The sequence below is a fragment of the Palaemon carinicauda genome, chromosome 8, assembly GCF_036898095.1.
Source record: "Palaemon carinicauda isolate YSFRI2023 chromosome 8, ASM3689809v2, whole genome shotgun sequence".
NCBI lineage: Eukaryota > Metazoa > Arthropoda > Malacostraca > Decapoda > Palaemonidae > Palaemon > Palaemon carinicauda.
Genome location: NC_090732.1, coordinates 135575825 through 135594393, shown reverse-complemented (window position 1 = coordinate 135594393; position 18569 = coordinate 135575825). Strand labels below are relative to the sequence as shown.

Below are 18569 nucleotides of genomic sequence, written 5' to 3'. Positions count from 1 at the left end.
ACAAGCCACCTTTGGAAACTGAAAATCGCAACATACAAAGTCAGGAACCTGTCTAGGGAAGAAGATCCTGCTGTGTTATTAGAAGAGCTGAAATAAATAAATTGAGATATAATAGGATTGAGTGAATTAGATGAACTGGGGAATTTTATATAGAATTAAAATAGGGCCATATAGTTTTGCTTCTGGGGACATGAAAAGAACAAATAAAATGGAGTGGGTTTTCTTATTAATAAAAATCTTGCAGGTAACATGGAAGAATTTTGTAATATTAGTTATAGAATTGTAGGCTTAATTATCAAACTAAATAAGAAGTTTAAAATAAAAGCTTTTTATGAAGATCTGGAGATATCTATGAAAAAATATGAAGACTCAATCTACTTTTGTTTTGGGTGATTTCGATGCTAAAGTAGGTCAAATGAAGAGAGGAGAATCAGCAGTAGGTAAATTTGGAGTAGGCCCAAGGAAGGATAGAGGATACAGGCTTGTAGAATTTGCAGAAAGAAACAATCTTAAAATCATGAACACTTTCTTTTATAAAAAGGAACATAGAAAATGGACATGAAGTCTAAATACACATCACATCCATATACCAAGGAACTTCCCCCAATTTTGGGGGGTAGCCGATATCAACAAATGAAACACAACAAAAAGGGGACCTCTACTCTCTACGTTCCTCCCAGCCTGACAAGGGACTCAACTGAGTTCAGCTGGTACTGCTAAGGTGCCACAGCCCACCCTCCCCCGTTATCCACCACAGATGAAGCTTCATAATGCTGAATCCCGTACTGTTGCTACCTCCGCGGTCATCTAAGGCACCGGAGGAAGCAGCAAGGCCTACTGGAACTGCGTCACAATCGCTCGCCATTCATTCCTATTTCTAGCACGCTCTCTTGCCACTCTCACATCTATCCTCCTATCACCCAGAGCTTTCTTCACTCCATCCATCCACCCAAACCTTGGCCTTCCTCTTGTACTTCTGAAATCAACTCTTGCATTCATCACCTTCTTTAGCAGACAGCCATTTTTCATTCTCTCAACATGGCCAAACCACCTCAACACATTCATATCCACTCTAGCTGCTAACTCATTTCTTACACCCGTTCTCACCCTCACCACTTCATTCCTAACCCTATCTACTCGAGATACACCAGCCATACTCCTTAGACACTTCATCTCAAACACATTCAATTTCTGTCTCTCCATCACATTCATTCCCCACAACTCCGATCCATACATCACAGTTGGTACAATCACTTTCTCATATATTACTCTTTTTACATTCATGGCCAACCCTCTATTTTTTACTACTCCCTTAACTACCCCCAACACTTTGCAACCTTCATTCACTCTCTGACGTACATCTGCTTCCACTCCACCATTTGCTGCAACAACAGACCCCAAGTACTTAAACTGATCCACCTCCACAAGTAACTCTCCATTCAACATGACATTCAACCTTGCACCACCTTCCCTTCTCGTACATCTCATAACTTTACTCTTACCCACATTAACTCTCAACTTCCTTCTCTCACACACCCTTCCAAATTCTGTCACTAGTCGGTCAAGCTTCTCTTCTGTGTCTGCAATCAGTACAGTATCATCTGCAAACAACAACTGATTTACCTCCCATTCATGGTCATTCTCGTCTACCAGTTTTAATCCTCGTCCAAGCACTCGAGCATTCACCTCTCTCACCACTCCATCAACATACAAGTTAAACAACAACGGCGACATCACACATCCCTGTCTCAGCCCCACTCTCACCGGAAACCAATCACTCACTTCATTTCCTATTCTAACACATGCTTTACTACCTTTGTAGAAACTTTTCACTGCTTGCAACAACCTTCCACCAACTCCATATAACCTCATCACATTCCACATTGCTTCCCTATCAACTCTATCATACGCCTTCTCCAGATCCATAAACGCAACATACACCTCCTTACCTTTTGCTAAATATTTCTCGCATATTTGCCTAACTGTAAAAATCTGATTCATACAACCCCTACCTCTTCTAAAACCACCCTGTACTTATAAGATTGCATTCTCTGTTTTATCCTTAATCCTATTAACCATTACTCTACCATACACTTTTCCAACTACACTCAACAAACTAATACCTCTTGAATTACAACACTCATGCACATCTCCCTTAACCTTATATAGTGGTACAATACATGCACAAACCCAATCTACTGGTACCATTGACAACACAAAACACATATTAAACAATCTCACCAACCATTCAAGTACAGTCACACCTCCTTCCTTCAACATCTCAGCTCTCACACCATCCATACCAGATGCTTTTCCTACTCTTGTTTCATCTAGTGCTCTCCTCACTTCATCTATTGTATCTCTCTCTCATTCTCATCTCCCATCACCGGCACCTCAACACCTGCAACAGCAATTATATCTGCCTCCCTATTATCCTCAACATTCAGTAAACTTTCAAAATATTCCGCCCACCTTTTCCTTGCCTCCTCTCCTTTCAACAACCTTCCATTTCCATCTTTCACTGTCTCTTTAATTCTTGAGCCAGCCTTCCTTACTCTCTTCACTTCTTTCCAAAACTTCTTTTTATTCTCTTCATATGACTGACCCAATCCCTGACCCCACCTCAGGTCAGCTGCCCTCTTTGCCTCAGGTACCTTGCGCTTTACTTCCACATTTTTCTCTCTATATTTTTCATACTTCTCTATACTATTACTCTGCAGCCATTCTTCAAAAGCTCTCTTTTTCTCTTCCACTTTTACCTTCACTCCTTCATTCCACCATTCACTGCCCTTCCTCATGCTGCCTCCAACAACCTTCTTGCCACACACATCACTTGCAATCCCAACCAAATTTTCTTTTACTAACTTCCACTTCTCCTATAAATTACCAGTTTCTCTTACTCTCACTTCGTCACATGCCATTTTCAACCTTTCCTGATATTTACTTTTTACCCCCGGTTTTATTAGCTCTTCAATCCTCACTAGCTCCCTTTTACATCCACCTACTCGATTCCCCCACTCTTTTGCTACAACTAATTTTCCTTCCACCAAAAAATGATCAGACATACCGTTAGCCATACCCCTAAACACGTGCACGTCTTTCAATCTTCCAAACATTCTTTTAGTTAACAACACATAATCCATTAATGCCCTTTCTACTACTCTTCCATTTGCCACTCTTACCCATGTATACTTGTTTTTATCTTTCTTTTTGTAAAAGCTAGCACTTATTAGCATCTCTTGTTCAACACACATATCTACCAGTCTCTCGCCACTCTCATTTTCACCTGGTACACCATATTTCCCAATGACACCTTCTACCTCTCCAGCGCCCACTCTAGCATTTAAGTCACCCATGACAACTACATAATTCCTTCTACCCAGTCCTTCTACACACCTAGTTAATTCATTCCAGAACTCATTCCGCTCTTCTTCACTTTTCTCACTACCTGGCCCATACGCACTGACAAACAGCCAACATTCCCTACCCAACCTAACCCTTACCCACATTAACCTAGATGATATCTCCTTCCAAAAATCACATACTTATACCAAGGCACTTCCACAATTTTGGGGGGTAGCCGACATCAACAAGGAAACAAAAACAAAAAGGGGACCTCTACTCTCTACGTTCTTCCCAGCCTAACAAGGGACTCAACCGAGTTCAGCTGGTACTGCTAGGGTGTCACAGCCCACCCTCCCACATTATCCACCACAGATGAAGCTTCATAATGCTGAATCCCCTACTGCTGCCCCCTGTGGCCGCGGGGGCATAAAAACAAGAATAGCGCCAACGTTATCCCTGCGTGTCGTAAGAGGCGACTAAAAGAGTAAAATTAATTTTAAGAAAGAAAATAAACAATTCTGTGATAAGAGAAAAATCTGATGAGGGAAAAGTTAAGTTTAAGAAAAAATAAACACCCCTACAGTAGGAAAAAAAATCTGATGAGTTTAGTTTTGTAATACAAAATAGGTACTCCCAGCTATATGATGAAATAGCAGCAAGTAAAGAAGAAATGAACAGTAATTTAACAAAATTTGTATTGGAATCAGTACAAGAGATCGGTGGAAAAGTTCCTAAAGAAGATCCAGGAAAACTATCAGAAAAGACCAAAAACCTAATAAATGAAAGATTGGAAATAAGAATAAAATCCATGAGAGATGAAGTAGAATTAGCCGAACTATCCAAAACAATAAACAAACTAAAATACCAAAAGACATTCAAACACTTCAAATAATATGGGAGTTATGGAAATTGGGCAGTAATCAGTTGGACTTGAGCTACCACAAACACATCTACATAGAGGTATACGGTATAAACAATAAAAACTTCAGAAAAAAACAAGAGGAAGAGAAACAATAGAATAGTGTGCCCGAGTGTACCCTCAAGTAAGAGAACTCTAATCCAATACAATGGAATACCATGGTACAGAGACTATGGCACTACCTAAGACTAGAGAACTATGGTCTGATTTTGGAGTGTCCTTATCCTAGAAGAGCTGCTTACCATAGGTAAAAAGTCTCTTATACCTTAATCAAGAGAAAAGTAGTCACTGAACAATTACAGTTAACCCATTGAGTGAATAAGAATTGTTTGGTAATCTCAGTGTTGTCAGGTATATGAGGACAGAGCAGATTGAGGAAAGAGTAGGCCAGAATATTCGGTGTTTGTGTAGGCAATGGAAAAATGAGCTGTAACCTGAGAGAGCGATCCAATGTAGTGCTGCCTGGCCAGTCTGAAGACCCAATAACACTCTGGCAGAAGTATCTTAATGGGTGACTGGTGCCCTAGCCAACCTAATACCTTAAGGGAACCTCAAGACCAAGGCAATTCATATATCTATTCAGGAAGATCAGACAGAGCTGGAAGACAAGGGGTAGGAATGATGATGGCGGGTTATGGTGGTCTGTTGGTAACATCCTTGCCTGGTGATCACCAAACTGGGGTTCGAGTGCTGCTCAAACTCATAAGTTCCTTTGATCGCTGTAACCTCACCATCCTTGTGAGCTAAGGATGGGGCATTTGGGGGAGCCTATAGGTCTACCTGCTGAGTATTCAACAGCCATTGCCTGGCCCTCCCTTGTCCTAGTGTGGGTGGAGAGGAGATTAGGGTGCTGATCCTATGTATATGGTCAGTCTCTAGTCTCTAGGGCATTGTCCTGCTTGCTAGAGCAATGACACTGTCCCTTACCTCTGCCATTAATGAGTGACCTTTAAACCTTTTAAACCAAGAGCAGAAAAGGCATTAACTGAATGGAGAGCTGTAAATAGTAGATTGTTACTTATGAAATTTAAATCAAAGCAGTGCAATATGAGTGATATAGTTTGCTATGCACTAACAAATGATTCCCTGAAGAACGGAATGATGAATACTATGAAGAACTGCCGAATGTAATACATGAGGTACCAGAGAGAGCGATATGAAAATTGTGATGGGTGACCTCAATGGTAAAGTTGGAAGGAATAACCAAGGTATAGAGAATGTGATTGGTGCTGAGGGTCTTGGAGAAGTTGCAAATGAAAATGGAGCACATTTTATAAGCTTTTGTTCAATAAACGAATCTTGCCATTGGAGGTACTCTTTTACAGCACAAGGACATCCACAAATATACATGGACTTCAACATGAAGCAATTACAAAAATAAAATAGATCACATAGCCATAAATAAAGAGAGGAAGAGGACTCTGAGAAATATAAGAAACTATGGTAGTGATCACCAGCTCCTCATTGCCGCACTGTAATTAAAACTGAAAGCACCCAACAGAAATGTAAATAGAATACCTAGATTTGATACGACTAAGCTTCTAGAATGAGCATAGAGAAATCTTTGCAATTGAGTGTAGGAATTGGTTTGCAATCTTGAGAGACTTTAAGAGATGAAGAGCAGACAATTAACTAAGAATGGTGTGATATTAAGAACATATATCAGTCAGTTGGTAGTGAAGTTTTGGGACATGAAGTTCTAAGGATAAAGCCATGGATATCCGATGATATTTGAGATACTATAAAAAGAAGACAAAGACTGAAGTTGATGGTCAAGTTTTTTGAGGTAGTAAGGAAAATTACAAGATAAAGCATGCTTAAGTATTCCCGTATTGATAGCGAGGTCAAAAGAAAAGCCAGGAATGACTGGAGAGAATATCTAGACAGAAAAGCAGATGAGGCTGACGAAGTTATGAATTCAGGGTGTGGATAGTGTGAGAATAGCTCATAGAATTATTAATGAAATCTCTATGGGACAAAGAAGCATATACTTATCCATACAAAAGAGAAATGGATTTTTTTAAATAGCAGAAGAATAAGAAAGGCAATGTTGGATGGAACACTTTGTAGAGGTCATGAATAGGAGATATGAAAGTAGTAATTTGATTGATATTCCTTAAGCTGAGGGAGATCTTGATGTGCCCAAGAATGAATTCAGTGTGTTTGAAGTCGAAACTATCATTAAATAACTCAGGAGATGGAAAGCCCCTGGATACGATGGAATAACTGCCAAGATTATATTGGCCGTAAATGCAATGACCCCCAGAATACTTAAAGGATTCTTTTGTTGAATGTGGCATGAAGAGGCAAAACCTGAAGAATGGGTGCTAGGAATATTGTTGAAAATGCCATAAAAAGGGAGACCTAACTCAATTACCATAATTACAGAGGCATCACACTTACGTTAGTTGTAATGAAAATATATAGTATGCTTATTCTAGAGACTAGAGAGAAAAATTGATGAAAAGCTAAGAGATGAACAAGGAGATTTGAAAAAGAGTAGAAATTGTACTGACCAAATTTTTATTTTAAGACATTGTACAGTAATGTGTAGAATATGGAAATCTGCTTTTGATGGCCTTTGTGGACTATGAAAAAGCCTTTTACAGTGCACATCAGCCAATTTTGTGTAAAGTCCTGCGTTATTATGGAGTTTCTTAAATATGTAATTTTGATTAAGTCTGTTCATGAGCATAGTAAGTGCAAACAAAAGTTTAACAGGGGAGGACTCCAAAGGAATGTGTTGTCACCTATGCTGTTTATCATCCTCATGGATTTTGTAATGCATAGAACAGTTTAGGATGGTGAAGGATTGGACCAGATTGGTAAAAGGAAATTACTTGACCTAGAGTATGCTGATGCCGTTGACCTTATTAGCAGACCACCACAGGATTTGCAATGTTTGCTTCCCAGAATACATGAAATATCAAGGGAGGGTGGGCTCAAGATAAATAGAAGAAAGACAGAAGATGAGAACGGGATATGCAATGGAAGATGAAATACAATTAGATAAAGAAAGGATAAATGAGGTAGAATCATTATCTCTAATACAGGGTCTTTAGAATTGGAGTTTAATGAAAAATTGAAAAAAGCTAAGTAAAATTTGGAAATTAAATTGCCTGAAATTACATATAAAAATCAGTTTAGTGAGATCAGTTACAGTATGGACATGAGTCATATTATGACAAAGAAAAAAAATTCACCAGATTTTGTAGATTTGACAACAAAACCCTAAGAAGAATATTAGGAGTTAAATGGCAGGATATGGTTTTTATTATTATTATTACTTTCTAAGCTACAGCCCTAGTTGGAAAAGCAGGATGCTAAAAGACCAAGGGCTCCAACAGAGAATATAGCCCAGTAAGGAAAGGAAAAAAAAATATATTTTAAGACCAGTAACGACATTGAAATAAATATTTTTATATAAACTATCAAACCTTTAAAAAAACAAGAGAAAGAGAAATAAGATAGAATAGTGTGCCAGAGTGTACCCTCAAGCAAGAGAACTCTTACCCAAGAGAGTGAAAGACCATGGTACAGATACTATAGCACTACCCAAGACAAGAGAACAAGGGTTTGATTTTGGAGTGTCCTTATCCTAAAAGAGCTGCTTACCATAGCGAGTCTCTTCTACCCTTACCAAGAAGAAAGTGGCCACTGAACAATTACAGTAAGACAGATTACTAGAGTGCCATACGTGGCTGAAATCATGGTGAGGGGTAGATGGAGATGGTATGGGCATGCTCTTTACACTCCCCAAAAGATTAGTTAACCAAATATTCAACTGCGTTGTACAAGGCACTAGAAGAGTTAGAAGACCCGGACCTACATGGCTGAGTACTATGAAGTGTGAAGTAGGGGAAGATGAAAGAAGTATTGATCAAAAAGCTCTAGAGACGACTGGCGAAACTTAACTGAGGCCCTTTGCATCAATAGGAATAGGAGATGATGATGATGAATATGGAGAAAACCAAAAATCAAGTTCATTTAATATGAAATAAAAATGTCACTGAAAATACTGTAGGTAGTGCTGTGTTGGTATCTTCCCAAGTCTTGATCTGCAGGATATGGATGACCTATGATTGTTTTATTCTTTGATTTTCTCTCAATAGCCTACAGTTCTGAATTTGCAGGATAAAAGTAAAATAAACAAGCATCTAGTTATTAAGTCAGTCATGTTTCCAGTAGGTGGAAAAACTGGTGTGTCACCCTGACAGTGCATAGGATAACAAGATACTGGAAAAACATGTACAGTATAATCATGATTTATAGACAGCATTCAAAATGTTAACTAGGATTCTGTTGTTACACAATAACCACTCCCCTTAATCCCAATATTACTGTAAAAATAAGAGAGAGAGAGAGAGAGAGAGAGAGAGAGAGAGAGAGAGAGAGAGAGAGAGAGAGAGAGAGAGAGAGAGAGAGAGAGAGAGATGTTTAAATATACAAATGTCTGGTTGCTAGTTGTAATGCCAGACTCAACCTGCCATAACTATTGTCTGTAATGGTATCTCTAATAACAGTAAATGAAAACTATATAAAAACTTATTGTTAATAAAACATGAATTACGAAAAAGAATAACTCCATTCAAATAGTTAAAGTGACTTTGTTGTTTATGTTAAGAAATTTAATTTATGTTTAATTTCAGTGAAGAATAACTGCATGCTACTCAATACAATAATTATATACATTCTAAAATATATAAAAATATCAAAATGAATTAATATTAATAAAGATTTTAGTGATATTTACAAGAAAATGCTAATAGAAAAAAAACAATATTTATCTTTTAATGTTTAGCCGAACAAATAAGCTTTCTAATGAGATAGTATTCTATATTTTGTAAATATACTATGTACATAAATGATAACAGAAAATAAAAATCTTCCTTTCGAACATATTGTCAAAATTTACCGTGAGATTAAAAATGCGAATAAGTCACTTGAAATGGTTGTGGTGAATATTTTATCTGTTTGAGGAGGAGGAGGAGTGTGTGGTCGCCCTTTCTCCTTGCCAAAAGTTGTTGTTGAGGAATCATCAGCTGGTGGTGAAGAATACACAAAACGGGAGGATTGATGACCTCCTTCGGCAGACCAAGACCAGTCGATGGGTGCCACATCCAATGCTTTCTCTGCAAGTAGGGTAGCACACAGGGCAGGCACAGTAGCAGAAGTCCTAGCATAGGCCAAGACATTCAGCAGTTTCCCTACAGACGGCATACCATCGATACCTAAGGGGGTCACAAGGTCCTTAGATCCAGGTTCCTGGAAATGTCATCATCACCTACTACAACAGTAGGCTCACTTCTAAAAGGGCTTGCAATATCATCTCCTCTGGGGGAAGATGATAAAATCACCTCACCTAAAGCTTCCCCAGAAGGTAGATTAATATCTCTTTCCTTTTTCCATTTTTCTCCAGAAAACTTGGGTCTAGAAAAAGCCGAAGATGGCACAGCAGTTCAAGCTCTGTAGGGCAAGGAGCGAGAGGCAGAAGACTTCTTCAGTTTGGGAAAAGACCCCAAAGCCCAATAATACTGCTTAGCCTTCTTCATTAAATCACTACAAAGAAGGCCACAACCTGCAATCGTTACAGGTTATGACTGCAAACATTCATGCCGCCTACTAAAAAGGGCACAGAGATTACGGATCCAGATCCTGTTGTCTCATAAGCACAACTCAACCACGCTTTGCTTAGCACTGAGTATGTCCATACTGTTCTGAGGCTGAAATTAAAGTGGTCACTGCATGCTGATGAGGGGGCAAGGCTTCTCTGCCACCAGTCAGAAAACTAACGACACCTTGTTATAAATTTCAACAACAGTTCCACATATGTTGAAATTATACTCATATTGTATTCATGTAGGAACAAATACTGTAAAGACCAATAATAGAGAATACTTACCAATCAGATCATTTTCTTCTTTCTTCACTAGGAAAAGGGCAAAATAGTAGACCAGCTCATTAGGAAGATGAATCTGGGTGCATATTTTCTGAAAGTAAATGCATGATCATTTTTTTTTTTTAACAGCTTAATGAACAAATATTTACTATAATTTTTCTCTTATATATGGTATACAAAACTTATTACTTTTAATGTTTTTACTGCTCGTACATCCAAGAGGTGGAGTATTATTTTCATCATTTAGAAGACTGAGAAGATATTAAGTAGAGACTTTGTGCAAGACTTTTATATACCTAACATCATAAACAAAATTTTTCAATCATATGAATACCCACCCTATCATTCATTATTTCCCTTTAGCAATTCAGGAAAAATATTAGCTCCTACACTCATCACCATCCACTCAATTGGGGTTACTAAAGTTGGTAATTGGTAACTTACTTCTGGAGTAATCTTAATACAACAACCGAGTGCCCAAAACACCAACCAACTATTAAAGAACTACCACTATGGTCTTTCTTGTACAGTATGCAGCAAAAGTGGTGATACTTTTTTATTTTTGCTTCGGACAAGTATTATTCTTAAGTTGCCACTTAGTATTAAATATATTTTTATTTTAAAATAAATTTTTAAATATACTTACCTGGTAGTTACATATATATAGCTTAATCCCGCCGATTCTTCGCACGCACGGCAGAAATTCCAATTTTGCGGCAATCGCCGACCAGGTGGCCAGGTGGTCATACCTGTGCGCCCTCTAACTAGGTAACCGGAACCATTTCCATAAGTCCTCAGAAATTCCATGCCCCTGTTTTCAGAGGGGAGGAGGGAGGGACCTTTTATATATGTAACTACCAGGTAAGTATATCTAAAAATTTATTTTTAAATAAAAATATTTTTAAATATGTAACTTCCCTGGTAGTTACATATAAATAGCTGACTGACACAATTGGTGGTGGGTTAGAAAACCTCAACCCCGTCGGGAATTCGTATAATTATTAATAGCTACAAATTAGCTGTACCAATAATCTGGTTCCTACCTGATAAGGAAGCTGGCTTCATAGTTATCCTGCCTCATTACCTGCATTCCTTAAGAGACTCAGCGATCCACCCAGTGGGCTGTAAAAGTCTCTGTGGGGCTACCACAAGGTCCTCGACCTTAACGCAGCTAGACCTCCACCCTTGCTATCCTGGCATAACTGATAAGGAAGCTGGCTTCATAGGTTTTTATGCCTCATTTGCCTGCATTCCTTGAGAGACTCAGCGATCCACCCAGGGGGCTGTAGAAAGTCACTGTGGGGCTGTCACACAGTCCTTGACCTTAACATGACTGGACACCAACCTTACCATCCTGGCATAGCCATGGACAATGATCTGACCACCTGACCCATTAACACATTCCATAAAACCTAACCTAGACTTGCAGCCCAGGCCGTGGAAGGTTGTAACAACCTTCACAGACGACCTATGAGAACAAGTTCAAGAAAAGGTAAGGGTAAAAACAAGGTTATAGGTTAGAGGCAATAGTACCTTCTACAAGTACGGCGCCGGAGGCAACGTACGGACCCAGGGAACAACAATCCTTATATTGGGTCTGTACCTATTTAGGTAACAATCTGCAAAGATTGAATTGCTTCGCCAGAATATCGCTTCCAAAATAGTTTTTTATAAACTTCTTGTGCCTATAAGCCATCGAAGTTGCCACAGCTTTAACTTCGTGTACTTTGACTTTGAGGAATGGGAAGCTTTTATCGTCACAACTCCGGTGAGCTTCCCTTCTCCCCGATAAAGAATGCCAGTGCATTCTTTGACAAGGGTAGCGAAGGCTTATTTACCGAGCACCAGAGGTTATCTGCCTGTCCTCTCAGGTTTCTGGTCCTCTGCAGATAAAATCTTTTAGGGCTCTTACTGGACAAAGGTCTCTCTCCTTTTCCCATCCTACTAAATGAGATAACCCTGGAATGGTAGAGAATCTGGGCCATGGTTGCAAAGGATTCTCATTCTTGGGGAGAAAACCTTGTCGTAGAGAGCAGATTGCATTCTCGCCATTGAAGCCCATCTTTTTGTTAGTGGCTTGCAATTCTTCTATTCTCTTGGCTGTCGCCAACGCAACCAGGAATAGGATCTTCTAAGTCAGAACCTTCCATGGAGCCTTGTCAAGAGGTTCAAACCTGCTCGAGGTTAAAAACATCAGGACTACATCCAAATTCCAAGATGGGGTTGAGTTGTCCTTCCTCTAAGCGGTCTCATAGGATCTTATAAAGGTCCGAGAGATCCTTGTCTCCAGACACGTTAATATGTCTGTGACAGAAGATGGAGGCTAGCATGCTGCGGTATCCCTTGATGGTTGATACTGCTAGTTTCTTTGTGTTGTTAAATGTAGCAGAAAATCTGCCAATTGAGTTAGAGAGGTATTGGAAGAGGAAATGTTATTAACTCTGCACCATTCTCTGAACACGTCCCACTAGATTGGTACACCTTGATTGTTGGCGTTTTCCTCACTCCCGCAATTGCTCTTGTAGCTTTCCTCGAAAAGCCCTTCGCTCTTGCCAGTTTTTCCGATAGTCGAAAGGCAGCTAGATGAGAGCGGGGAGATTTCAAGGAATCTATCTATATGTGCCTGTCTGAGAAGATCTTTCCGACAGGATAACGACCTGGAGATGTCAACTAGCCACTCCATCACTTCTGTGATCCAGGGTCTCATGAGCCCAAAAAACCGAGCTATCATGGTCATGCGGGCGTTGTACGACTCCCTGAACTTCTTCATGACTCTGTGTAGGATCCTGAATGGGGGGAAAGGCGTACGTGCCTAGTCCTTCCCACTCCATGAAGAAGGTGTCCACTGCCACTGCTTCCTGGTCTGGGACTGGAAAGCAGTAAACAGGTAACCTCCTGTTCTCTGCATTGCAAAGAGGTCTATTGATGGTTCTCCCCACAGATTCCAAAGCCTGCTGCACACCTCGTGAAGCAGGGTCTATTCTGTCGTGAGAACCTGTCTTCCACTACTGAGAAGATCCGCTCTGACATTCTTCTCTCCCTCTATGAAGCAGGTTATCAGAAATATATTGTTTGCTTTTGTCCACAGCAGGAGATCTTGCTGCCTCGTAAAGGGAATCCAAACGAGTGCCTCCCTGTTTTCTGATGTAGGCCAACGCTGTGGTGTTGTCCGCGTTGACCTTTACTAACTTTTTTTGGACCTCCTCCTGGAAGTGTATTAGCGCTAGAAGAATGGCCACCAGTTCCTTCACGTTTATTTGGCATTTCTTCTGATGGTCTTCTCATAGACCCGAGATCTCGCCATAGCCCAGTGTTGTATCCCACCCCACGTCTGATGCGTCTGAATACAACACTAGGTCAGGGTTCTTTTGATGAAGTTCAAAACCTTCTAGTAACTTGTTGGGGTAGTACCACCAACTCCCCAGATTCCTGATTCCCAGAGGGATCGGAATCCACGTCTCTAGGTCTTGGTCTCTTGTCCAATAACAAGACAGATGGAACTGAAGTGGACGTAGACGAAATCACTTGTAGATCTTCCAGACACTTTCCTATAACCTGGCTCTGATTAGCCAGTCATCCAGGTACATCGAAATTCGTACCCCTTCCAGATGTAACTAGAGAGCCACGTTCAATACCCCTCGTGTGAAAACGTAAGGGGCCATGCTTAGTCCAAAACAAAAGTGCTCTGAACTGAAAAGTTGTAGCGTGATGTAAAAATTTCAGATATTTCCTGTAGTTCGGGTGAATTGAGACAAGAAAAACCGCGTCCTTCTATCGACACCATCCAGTCACATAGTCTGGAGTCTGCTAGGACTGACGCAGATATTTCCATAGCAAACTTGACTTTGCTCACACACTAGTTCAGTGGACTTACGTCCAGAATGGGTCTCCAATCCCCCGAGTTCTTGGGTGCCAGAAAAAGTCTGTTGTAAAATCCCTCTGACGTGGGGTCTTCTACCAATTCTATTGCTGCTTTTGACAGCATCTGGTTTACCTGCTCTTGAAGAGCTGCTGCCAGTAGTGGGATACTTGTGTCTGGAGAATGAGTTCAATTTTTGGGTTTCGGTTAATGTTTGGGGTTACGAGGTTGCCCTCCAGCAGCCATTCTCTGTCCTCTTCTAGAAAGGCTCTCCCACGAAAGGGCTGACGTGTGGGAGGAGCTTCCTTCTCCTTCCTGGCTAAAAAGTTAGCCGGAAGAACTTTCCTCGCAGGCCTTATAATCAGATATTGCGTTGCTTGTGCGTAAGAGCTGCTGATAAGTCCTTCACTAGCTCTGAAGGGAAGAGGTATTTGGTCAAGGGAGCATACAAGAGCTCTGCTCTCTGAGCGAGAGTCAATCCTGACGACAGGAAAGAAACAGCATAGGTCTTTCTTAATAATACCTGCTGAGAAAAAAGGGTGTGAGTTCGACCGGCCCATCCCTCACGGCTTTATCGAGACAGGCAAAAAGGTGCATCTGTGTCTCGTTCTTATCGTCTGTGACGTCTGCGAGGACTCCTAGAGTCCAGTCCATCAAGCTGAAGACCTTGATTCTTCTGAAGATGCCCTTCAGCAAGTGATCCATCTCCGACGTGGACCACATCACCTTAGCCTTAGTCATGGCTGATCTACGCGAGGCGTCAACGAGTTGGAGAAGTCTCCCTGGGAGGAGGAAGGAACTTCCAAACCGAGAACCTCCCCAGTCTCGTACCACACACTGGATCTAGAAGCCAATCTCGTATGGGGAAGGAAAAGGTTGTGTTCTTGTTCCTTCTCTTGAGAATCCAATCGTTCAGAGTCGAAAAAGCCTTCTAGACAATTCTGGCTAACACTGTTTCTTTGAAAGAGGAAGATTCCTGGGGTCTACCCTTCAAAAACTGCGAGGGCGGGCTCCGAGGTCAGCCTGTAAGGGTTGTGTTATCACTCGCCCTTTTCAAAAGTACTTAGTACGTCTTTGAGTTTCTTTGATTGTCTGAAGAGAGAGAGAGAGAGAGAGAGAGAGAGAGAGAGAGAGAGAGAGAGAGAGATTGTGTTAGCGAGCGAAAGTAGTTAGTGTATCGATTGTTTGTGGTGAGAAAGACTGTTGGTTTAAATGAGATTGTTTGTTTATGTTTTAAGTTAGGTTACAATAGTGGTGAATGTCTTGGGAGAATGCTTTTTTTGATTTGACTGCAGCTTAAGGCAGTTGCGTGTGTGAATGCTGGATTATATTTATGTTTTTCTTACCAGCGTTGGAAGTGATTATTGATTTTCTGAGTAAGTACAGTTTTATTTATATTTGCTTGTCGTGATTGTGAATGATAGGAACAGTTTTTATTTATCTTTGATTATAGTGCGATAGTTTAGTTAGCTAGGAGTGTTCGTAAGTGTTTTTCTTTTTTATTTTGGCAGGCCGTGATTCCTCCTTTGGGGAGAAATCTATGTGAATTTGATTGTTGACGACCTGGCTTGTTTAAGGAATTTGATATGACTGCTCAGATTTGGAATGAATTATTGATGACCTGGATTGTTTAAGGACCTGATTGGATTGCTCTGTGGATCTTGATGAAATAGATGCTGTAACGATCCCGCCCGGTTGAAGGAATTGGTTTGGAGTATTGGTGATGGTGATGATGATGATGATGATGATGACGATGATGATGATTAGTGCAATTGTGTATTAATATTTGACAGTGTTCCAGTCCCTGCAGATTTGTGATATTGGGCTATTAAAGACTGTTGGCCCTGGTGTGGACGAAAGTGTCCACTCACAATCATATATGATAATTTCGTTTAGATGGTGGTTGAAGTGAAATTTTAGTTTTAAGTTTTGTGTTTTCCAATTACAGTAGGTTAAGATTGTAGTACTAAGTTGTGATTATTTTTTGGTTATGGTATATGATTGGTGATTTTTTAGTGATTGTTTTAATATTACGAAATATAGTTTTAAGGTTATATTTGGTTTATTTTGTCCTTTTGTCTAAGAGTCTGGTTTTGGATAACGTTAGGGGAAAGTTTGTTTTGTGGAGACAATTGTCAGTAAGTAAGATTCAAGGGTGTGGGGGTTGTTGTTGCAACATCCCGCCACATTATTTTGGCACCCGAACAGGGACTGCCGAGGTGGGATTGGAAGCTGGACTGTTGGACAAAGGACTGAATTAGGATTAGGAATTAGATATAAGGTTGATGAAAAATGGAGGAGCAATTAAGGGTTTTGAAGGAGGAATTGCGGCTGAGTAAGGAGCGCGAGGAGAGGTTGCTAGTAGAGAATGAGAGGTTGAACTGGGAGAATGAGGCGATGCAGAAGGAGCTTAGGGAGTTGAAGGAAACTGTAGAGAAAGTGGAAGAATGTTTTAAGATGAGGATGAAAGAGAATGAGGAACGAATGGAGAACCGATTAGAAGCTATGATGGGGCAAGTCATGCGGATGATGAAAACTTTAATGGGTGAGGTGCAGTCGGAGCAGTGTCCTCAGCTTCGGGTAATGGGCTGATAGTGGATGAGAAGGCTAAGGTTAGTGATAATGGGAAAGGAAGTGATAGTGATAGCAATAGTAATAGTGATAGTGAGATTGAAGATAAGGGAATTAGGCAGAGTAAGGATGAACCGAAATGTGATAGGAAGAATGAGAAGAAAGGTAAAAGTGATGTAAAGAAAGAGAAGAAAAAGTGTCAGGATGAGAGCAAGGATGATCGTGAATGGGTGAAAGTGGTGAGTAAGAAAAGGGCTAGGAAGAGTATAATCAAGGATAGGAGTAGGAGTATGGAATTAGATTCTTTATACTCTAGCGAGGAAGTAGGAAACAAGAAGGAAGGTAGCAGTGATGATAGCAGTGAGAATGAACGTGATATGTGTAAGACTGTGTTTATGAGAGAGGTACCTCGGTGTGAAAGGTTCAATGAGCATAGTAGTAGGGATGTATACGAGTTTTTCAAGGAGTATGAGAGGTATTGTCAGGATAAGTATGGTGATAGTAAAAGAGTTTGGGCTAGGGAGTTAGGAGAATATTTGACTGGGTATTTGTTGACGATGTATGGAGTGATAATGAGTGTAGGTGACGTTGATTATGAAAGTGTGAAAAAGAGAATAATTGAGCAGGTAAAACGTATGAAAGGGAGTGTGAAGTTTAAGCGTAAGAATGATTTTGATGAAACACGGATGAATGCAGGAGAAGCGATATCGACGTATGTATGTAGGTTGGAAACTTTAGCTAGGAAGAAGTATGGGGATGAAGGTATAAATGAGAATGAGGAGTTAATGGAGAAGTTTTTAGCTACTGTACCCGAGAATGTTGCTGAGTTTGTTAATTTGAAACGGAAGGAGAAAATGAGGTGGACGAAAGAAAGATTGACATAGGATGATATTTTAGAGATAGTTGAGGATTACGAGTTGGATAGATGTATGAAAGAAAGTAAATCTGTGAGTATAAGAACTGGAATGGAGGAAAATGTGTCAGAATTTGTTAGTTTTAGAGATGCTGTTATGAGAGGACTGATGAGGGTAGCTGATAGTGTAGTAGATAGGAGTGTTAGGGCGAGTAATGTGGGAATACCTGTAAGAACAAATGAAGGGTTTAGGCAAGGGAATCAGGTTTGGAGGGATAGGAGTGCTAGTGCGCCGCAAGGTAGGTCAGGTAGTTGTATCCGTGAAGAGAAGTGTTATAGATGTGGGAAAATAGGGCATAAGAAGAAAGAATGTAGATGGGCTCTAGGTGCTTGTTTTGGATGTGGTGAGGTAGGGCATAGAATTAGCGAGTGTAAGAAAAAGAAAGGGATAAAATGTTATCGGTGTGGTATGACTGGGCATGTAGCGAGTGGATGTCGTAGGAATCGTATGAATGTGATTTGTGGTAATTGTGGTAAGGATGGTCATTACGCTAGAATGTGCAAGGAGCCGCGGGGTAAATGTACTGAATGTGGTGCAGATGGGCATGTAGCTAGGGTATGTAGGAAGAAGGGAGTAAGTCAGCCAGGATGTTCGGGAAACTAGAGTGTAAGAGGGTTCAGCTGGGTGAGTCCTCCTGTGTGTGTGGAAGGAATAGGATCAATGTTTGTGAGAATGGGATGAGTAATTGGTTGGAAATGAGCAAGTATGAACCTAGTATGCATGAGAAATTAGGGCTGGAAAATAAACAATTAGTGTTAGTTGAATATAGGAAAAAAGAGGCGTTTGAAAGTTTTAAGTGAGGAGAAAGTGCAAGGGAAATTTATAGGTATAGGTAAGAATACGAATAGGTATGACAAGGGTGTAAATGTACAAGTGAGTGTGGAAGATAAATGTATTAATACAGATGAAATGTGGCTGAGTATGAATGATACTTATAGTGTGTGTGGCTTTTCGTTAGATGATGTAAAAAAAATGAATACAGTAATGCAAGAATGAGAGACAGGAGAATGATAAGTAGCATGAATGAATCTTATGCTAAAGTTGAGAATGTTTATGATGAAA

The 18569-nt window shown here is 40.2% G+C and overlaps 1 protein-coding gene across 1 annotated transcript in view; it reads right to left on the bottom strand.

Moving 5' to 3' along the window:
• LOC137645459 (sorting nexin-17-like) overlaps positions 1-18569 on the bottom strand; it is a 169667-nt gene that overhangs the window by 74664 nt on the left and 76434 nt on the right. Inside the window, exon 4 of the mRNA XM_068378264.1 lies at positions 10167-10254. Coding sequence (XP_068234365.1) covers positions 10167-10254 — 88 coding nt within the window. The remainder of the gene's footprint in view (positions 1-10166; positions 10255-18569) is intronic.